The sequence below is a fragment of the Neltuma alba genome, unplaced genomic scaffold (assembly GCF_004799145.2).
Source record: "Neltuma alba isolate B1F8T4 unplaced genomic scaffold, ASM479914v2 tig00011208_pilon, whole genome shotgun sequence".
Taxonomy (NCBI): Eukaryota; Viridiplantae; Streptophyta; class Magnoliopsida; order Fabales; family Fabaceae; genus Neltuma; species Neltuma alba.
The window spans coordinates 55,837-64,128 of NW_021635932.1; the positions used below are offsets into that span (position 1 = coordinate 55,837).

Here is an 8,292-nt window from a genome sequence, read left to right on the forward strand (position 1 = left end):
TGTAAAGTCAGAACCTTTTATATTTTATTTTATATACTTGTCACTATTTTATATTTGTTGTATGAGTTTCTGGTCTATACATGCATATAAAACAATACGATTATTTTATTTTTTGTGCGGACCTCTGCAACTATCCTGTCCTAATTTACCAGTGGTTATGGCGTAGACTAAAAGAAATCGCCTAAGATGTTCGTTTCGTGGTTCTCCCCAAGCATAATCATAATGTCAAACTTGCACACTTGGTCGAAGTGGTCAAAAACACGGGACAAGGGAAAATTGAAAATTCATACCGTTACATCTGACTTCACAAAAGCTTCCGAGATATTAAATACCCCTGACTCTTGTGGCCTGGCATCTGGGTGGGTGATGCAAGGTCTCGATATGCAAAATGATGGAGAGTTTCAGAGTGATGTATCTGTACTTCTTGCTGCTATGCTTTATAAAACCGCTCACTTCACAAGACAGCATCACTCCCGGAAACTTGATTAGAGAGGGCGAGACTTTAGTTTCCTCAAATGGGGATTTTGAATTTGGATTCTTCCGCCCTGGGTCTGCAAACGCCCGGTATTTAGGGATATGTTATAAGAAGTCTCCGTCTACAATCTTCTGGGTGGCCAACCGAGACAAACCTCTCAACAACGATAGGGGTAAGGGTGTCTTACGGTTAAATGATCGAGGAGTTCTCCTCCTTCTTGATGCCACAAACAACAACACCGTGTGGTACTCCAATCATTCATCAATCAGAGCATATAATACTTTTGCTCAACTCTTGGATTCGGGAAATCTCGTGGTGAAAAATGGATATGGTGGTGGTGACAGTGGTGACTTTGACCAACTCTTATGGCAGAGTTTTGACCACCCTTGTGACACCTTAATGCCGGGAATGAAGCTTGGGTGGGATGAAGAAACGGGTTTGGATAAATTTCTGTCATCTTGGAAAAGTTCAGATGATCCAGGTCAGGGAGACTACGTAATGAAACTAGACCGTAGAGGGTACCCACAAATCTTTCAACTGAGTGGTTCCAAGGTGATAGTTAGAGCAGGGTCATGGAATGGCGTCTCTTTCACGGGATATTCAAAACATAGTCCGGATCCAGTTGAAAAACTGGACTTTGTGTTGAATGAAAAAGAGGCATATTACAAGAGTAGTCTTATAAATAATTCAATTTTCTCTAGATATATAATGACCCCTTCAGGCATAGGGCAGCGTTTTGATTGGGTAATTCAAACAAGCAGCTGGCGGGTGATGAACACTGCTCTTCCTGACTCGTGTGACAATTATGCCTTATGTGGTGCAAATTCTATCTGCGACATCAATAGCAATCCTGTTTGCAAATGCCTGAGAGGGTATGAACCCAAGAATTTTAAGGAATGGAATGGGTCTGATTGGAACAGTGGCTGCACTAAAAGGGTTTCTTTGAATTGTGATGCTAGCGATGGATTTAAGCAGTATACAGGCGTTAAGCTGCCAGACACGTCATCTTCATGGTATAACATGACCATGGCCCTTGAGGAATGCAAGAGAACATGTCTGCAAAACTGTTCTTGTACAGCATATGCAAGTTTGGATGTTCGAGGTGAAGGAAGTGGCTGCTTGATATGGCTTGATCAACTAGTTGACATGAGACAATTTCTTGACGGTGGACAAGACCTCTATGTACGAGTTCCTGCTTCAGAGCTAGGTACTTTTGTTGTCTTGTTTACAGCATATCCTTTACTTTTCCCGTCTCTGGTTTCTGATCAGTTTACTATGAGTTTATACGTAAATTGTGGTTGGATTGTGGTGCTTCTAATTGTTATGCTATTGTGTTTCCTGAATTGATATCCAGTTCTCTCTATGAAAGAGTGCTTAAATAAATGAGAAAATGTACTATTCTGTAAATATATATTCCTTTTTTTAACCAATTGGGAGCATCTCTTGTCACAATTCTATATTAGTTGATGCCTTTGATTGAGACGTTTTACTTGGAGTTGATGATTTCTCACAGTCCGTTAGTATCAGATCATTTTCGGGATGAAGGCCATGGAAGCATTGGCAAGAAGGAGATAGCGGCAATTGTGGTTGGCTGTGCAATATTCGTATCAAGTTTTATGATTTTTGGATTGACTTTAATTGCAAGGAAAAGGAGACTTCAAGATTCGGGTAAATGCTTAACTTTTCAAATGAATATGTTTTGTCACTGTTCTAAAACTCTGAATATTGTCATGATCAACAACAATCTAGTGGAGGAGGGCATGGATCTTCCAACATTTGATTTGTCAGTCATAATGAAGGCCACTGATAATTTTTCTACCGTTAACAAATTGGGTGAAGGTGGCTTTGGGCCTGTATACAAGGTACTATAATCATATCCAAACAAAGATTTTATATTATATTTATAAGAATTTCAAAGGCTATGAAATATGATTTTTAGGGTATTCTAGAAGATGGCCAAGAATTAGCTGTGAAAAGGTTGTCCACAAAATCTGATCAGGGGTTGGAAGAGTTGAAAAATGAAGTTCTATTGATAGCAAAACTTCAACACCGTAATCTTGTGAAGCTTCTTGGTTGCTGCATTGAAGGAGAAGAAAAGTTGCTGATTTACGAGTATATGCCAAACAAGAGCTTGGATCACTTTATTTTTGGTTGGAAACTCTAAGCCTTTGTCAAATTTCCAAGTTGTGGAGACTGTAAGTAGTATTCTAACATGTCTTTGATCTCCAGATGAAAGTTGTAGCAACTTGTTGGACTGGCTTAAGCGTTGGCATATCATTCATGGCATTGCTCGAGGACTTGTATATCTTCATATAGATTCCAGATTAAGAATTATTCATAGAGATTTTAAAACCAGCAATATTCTTCTAGATGCTTACATGAATCCAAAAATATCTGACTTTGGCCTTGCTCGCATATTTTGGGATGATCAAGTGGTCGCCAATACTAACAAAGTTGTTGGAACATAGTAAATTGTTTTACCTTCAAATTATTTATCCCTTTCCGTAGGATCTCATTTTCTCACTTATTTTACTTCACAAATCATACTTCCAGTGGATATATGCCTCCTGAATATGCTGTGCGTGGACAATTTTCAATGAAATCAGATGTCTTTAGCTTTGGTGTAATAGTACTAGAAATTATTAGTGGAAAGAAGAATAGAGAGTTTTCTCACCCTTATCTCAATCTTCTTGGACATGTAAGTATACTTCTTAATTCAACGCACTTCTTTAACTAGTTGGCAAAGTAAGGAGCCAGTAGGAACTCATGAAAACCGACTGTGTGGATGAATCTTCCCACATGAGTCACCCATGTTGGCCAGCATTATCTACCTTCTCTCTATCTGATTTGTATTTGACTAATGTTTTGAGAATTTCTCAATAGCTTTTATAAGCAAAGTACAGTTTCCTACTCATTATTCTCATTTCACTAGAAGTCTTTGTAGATTTAATAAGAACTCACCCCAAATATCTGTGAATAGGCCCATCACCTAAAACACTTATCTTGGTGAAGGATCATTGGCTCATTGCACGAAACATGGCATATTAAAAGTATTATGAATTTCTCCCAGCATAAAATTTGAGATAGAAGTTTACTTTTTTTTGGTATTACTATGATGTTAGGCATGGAGACTGTGGATCCAAGGAAGACCATTGGAGCTACTGGATGAATGTTTAAAGGAAAGTTGTAGTCAATTTGAAGTCGTAAGATGTGTACAGGTAGGACTATTATGTGTGCAACAAAGAGCTGAAGATAGGCCAGATATGTCAACTGTAATTCTTATGTTAAATGGTGAGAAATTGTTGCCACAACCAAAAGTTCCTGGTTTTTACACTGCAAGTGATGTCCTCGTTGGTTCAAGTTCATTACACCAAATATTCACACAGTTCTCACAAAATGAAATTTCTCAAATGCTAGACGGAAGGTGATTCAGATTCCAGAGAAGAAAATACCACCCAACTTCAGTGTTCTTACCACTTTTTAATCTTAGGTTTGTTATTTCATATGGAGTGTGTGTCCCAGTTGTAATGTGACGTTAAATTAGTTAGGATTCTTTAGTTTTAACCTTATTATATCTTGTTGGCAAAAAAGAAAATTACTGTATTTCAAACAGAGGCATAAGAACAATATATTCCAATGAATAGGTAAATGGAAAACTCCGTTATATGTGGGGATGAATTGTACGGGCAGTAATTTATGTTTCACACAATGTTTTTGTCGCTTAAACTTAATGAGGCTTGCAGCAAATTTTTTTAGAAAATTTATTGAAAAATTTCTCATTACAAAATTTATTACCCAAAAATACTTGAAATTTATTTAATTAAGTACTTCTGTGCAATTTGTCTTCAATAAGTAGGCTATTTTAAAGTTATGTATTACTTATATTTAATTATGTGCAAAATAAAATATATTTTTTGAATGAAATGGATAATATTCATTGCAAAATAAACTATTCAGAGTCAAACGATATACAAGCAACAGGATTTATATGATTAAATTGAAAGTGGAAAAATAAAATACATTTATGTATAGTTGAACATATTTTACAAATAGTTAAAGAAAAATTGTATCCATTCAAGGACATTGGCTCTTAGATGTTTTTAGCCAATAAATCGTACAACAAATTCCTTTTTATTTTTTGGGGCAGTTTTTCCAATTTTGTATTCCGTTTGGTCTAGGCACTTGATTTATATTGTCCGGATCATTCTAAGATCCGACTTTTCTAATTAAACATCAATTAAGTTAATACATCAATCTTGTCCTCCCGTGGTCTCTGCAATTTGTGTTTGATTATCAGCTTGTTTGGTAAGACGTTTGGGAGAGAAAAAAGTAATTTATAAGAATTTGTAAATTTGAGAGCTGTCTGTCACAGTTTTTGATCAATCTGACTTAGAGGTCAAAAACTGTTTTTTGAAGTACAATTGTAAAATCACCTAAAACTTATTTATGACCTAAAACTTATTTATGACCTATACAAAAGTAGCTTTTTAAAATTAAAAGATATTTTTGCCCTTATGTTTATCTTATTCTTATGCTTTTCTCTATATATATATTTTTTTGCTTTTCAATTAGTTTTTAGTTATTTATTTTTAATATGCTCTTAACTAAAAATAATTTTAACAGTTTTTATAATATTTTAATTTTTAATCTTTCTTTATTTTTTATTTACATAAATTATGCAGAGTATATCATTTAATTAATTATGTAATATTATTCGGTTAAAAAATTTTCACATTGTTATGATTTCTAATTTAAATATATTTTATTCATTAAATATAAATTTTTCATATTATAATAATTTAAAATTATTATATTTTATAGATTCATATTTTTAATCTTTTTTATTATTTAATAAAATTCATATCTATTTTGGTCATTCTATAAACTAAATTTACTTATTTAATCATAATCTAAACAACTTTTCAACTTTATAAATTAATTTTTACAAAAGTCAATTCAAACATAAATTATATTACCCAATCTAATTTTTACTACCTCCGGTCCTAATTATAAGACCCAGTTGACTTATTTGAAGAGATTAAGGAAGTAAGTTAAGTTAGTTATTTGTAATAAATAAGTGTTGTCATTCCTAAAATATCCTTGTTAATTAAGTGTATTGACTAGAACTATCATTATTAGAAGGACTATTTTGGAAAAAAATGCATAAATATGAGAGACAAAATGGATTGGAGTCTTATAATTAGGACCAAACAAAAAGTCAAATAGGGTCTTATATTAAGGACCGGAGGTAGTATTTAATATGACTTTTCTAAAAGTCAGATTAAAAATAAGTTTTTTTTTTAACTGCTAATCCAAATGCATGATTCAAGCGTTAACTTATGTTTCCCAGACTTCATTTGGGTCATTTAGTCTAGGGGTGTTCATGGGCAGGGCTGGGCAGGGCATGCCCTCTGCCCTCTGCCCAGCCCGAAAAATGAGCGGGCTGCATTTTGCGGCCCGCTGCCCTGCCCTGCCCATAGAAGCCCTAACCATTTTCGGACTGGGCAATAACGGGCTGGGCAGGGCGGGCTTCCAAGCCCAAATAGTGATACTTTGGTGAAAATTTTTTTAGTTAAAGTAAAGGTATCTTATAACAATTATAAAGAAATAAATACTTGAATAAACAATAAATTCAACAAATCAATAACTTTGTAAGGTGGCTTTGGACCAGTATACAAGGTACAATAACCATATCCAAACAATCATTTTAATAATCTCTGTAACAATTTCAAGAACTCCTAAATATGAATTTCAGGGTATTCTACAAGATGGGCAAGAGCTAGCTGTAAAAAGGCTATCAACAAAATCTGGTCAAGGGCTAGAAGAGTTGAAAAATGAAGTCGTGTTAATAGCAAAACTTCAGCACCGTAATCTTGTGAAGCTTCTTGGTTGTTGCATTGAGGGGAAAGAGAAATTGTTGATTTATGAATATATGCCAAACAAGAGCTTAGACCACTTTATTTTTGGTTTGAAACTTTGACTTTTGCCAAATTTCATAGTTGTTGAGATTGCCAATAGCATCCTAACATGTTTTGGATGTCCAGATGAAGTTCGTAGCAAGTTGCTGGATTGGCTTAAGCGTTGGCATATTATTCATGGAATTGCTCGAGGACTTGTCTATCTTCATATAGATTCCAGATTAAGAATTATTCATAGAGACCTTAAAACTAGCAATATTTTGCTAGATACTTCTATGAATCCAAAAATATCTGACTTTGGCCTAGCTCGCACATTTTGGGATGATCAGGTTGAGGCCAACACTAACAAAATTGTTGGAACATAGTAAGTTGTCTTATCTTTAGTTTATTCATCACTTTTTGTAGAATCTCATTTTCTCACTTATTTTACTTCACAAATTATACTTTCAGTGGATATATACCTGCTGAATATGCCATGCATGGGCAATTTTCAACGAAATCCGATGTCTTTAGCTTTGGTGTGATAATTTTAGAAATTGTTAGTGGGAAGAAGAACAGAGGCTTTTCAAACCCAGAATACTACCTTAATCTTCTTGGACATGTAAGTATACTACCTAATTCAAAGTACCACTTTAGATAGTTGGCAAAGTCAGGAGTCAAGAGGAACTGAGGAAGCCATGAAAATGAGTTTGAATGGATCTCACCACCTAAATCACCCTTGTTGATAAGCATTTATCTACTTTCTGCATAGCTGGCCGATATCTCACAAGTGTTTTAAGAACTTCTCAGTAGCTTAACAGGCAAAGCATAAAGTTTCCCACTCATCATTCTGACTGCCTTATGAGTTTTTGCATTAGCTAGTTTTATAAGGATTTAGTAAGTACTCACAAATATTTGTGAATAGGCCCCATAACCTAAAACACTGATGTTGGTGAAGGATCACTGGTTCGCTGCACAAAAACATTACATATTACCCACATGAAGAATTTCTCCCAACATAGAAGTGGAAATAACCTTTTCCTTTTTTGGTCTTACTATGATATTAGGCATGGAGACTGTGGATCCAAGGAAGAACATTGGAGCTATTGGATGAATGTCTAAAGGAAAATTGCATTGAATGTGAAGTCATAAGATGTATACAAGTAGGACTATTATGTGTGCAACAAAGAGCTGAAGATAGGCCTGATATGTCAGTTGTAGTTCTAATGTTAAATGGTGAGAAATTGTTGCCACAGCCAAAAGCCCCTGGTTTTTACACTACGAGTGATGTTTCTCCTGATCCAACTTCTTTTGACCAAAGATGTACGCAATTCTCACAAAACGAAATTTCTCAAAGCATGCTGGGGGGAAGATGATTCAGAGAATGGCACAAGAAATTCCATCCAGCTTCAATGTTCTTACCGCTTGTTGGAATACCTGTTATATGGATTTTTATTTTTTTAAGTATTAGAGATACAAGATGATTTTTAAAATTGGATTATTTCAGTGACAAGGATAATTAGTGTTTTTTTTTTTTGGGGTTATACATTCATATAGGATTTTTGTATTCATATGGTAAAAAGTTGGCAGAAATGTCTGGGTCCCTTTCATTAGCCTCAAAGAATGCGGAGAGACATGCAATTTGGAAATTTTGATGTGTTTTTGTTAATACGGATTTTAATGAAAGCTATAAAAAAATTAAATCAGTCTTATTTTTCTCCAGGAATATCTAATCCGCATATTTTTCTGCTTTTATTGTAAAGACATACATAACTATTCTTCAAGTTAAATATGACGTACCAGGTCCCAAAAAAAAAAGGTTAAATATGAGCAAAATACTTTAGAAGCTATATTCACTGCTACTTAAAATATAACCTAGTAAAATTTATTTTTTAAACTTCTTACTTTCGTCTCAATCTA

General features: G+C 34.5%; 1 protein-coding gene across 1 annotated transcript; it reads left to right on the forward strand.

The window, feature by feature from the left end:
• The first annotated feature begins 366 nt into the window (after window positions 1-366).
• LOC114762309 (G-type lectin S-receptor-like serine/threonine-protein kinase At4g27290) lies at window positions 367-7,846 on the forward strand. The gene is made up of 11 exons (XM_028951779.1): window positions 367-1,682; window positions 2,003-2,337; window positions 2,415-2,625; window positions 2,705-2,942; window positions 3,029-3,173; window positions 3,598-3,899; window positions 5,867-5,979; window positions 6,132-6,154; window positions 6,231-6,441; window positions 6,520-6,757; window positions 7,440-7,846. Coding segments are annotated over exons 1-11 (3,111 nt in total). The 5' UTR covers window positions 367-388; the 3' UTR covers window positions 7,441-7,846.
• The last annotated feature ends 446 nt before the right edge of the window (window positions 7,847-8,292 follow it).

Excerpts from the sequence above, each read along its gene's own strand:
- LOC114762309 (XM_028951779.1), top strand. The coding sequence starts at position 389 with ATGATGGAGAGTTTCAGAGTGATGTATCTGTACTTCTTGCTGCTATGC. Across the intron at positions 6,155-6,230 it reads GCTTTGGACCAGTATACAAG|GGTATTCTACAAGATGGGCA; the intron begins GTACAATAACCA and ends TATGAATTTCAG. Across the intron at positions 6,442-6,519 it reads CTTAGACCACTTTATTTTTG|ATGAAGTTCGTAGCAAGTTG; the intron begins GTTTGAAACTTT and ends TTGGATGTCCAG.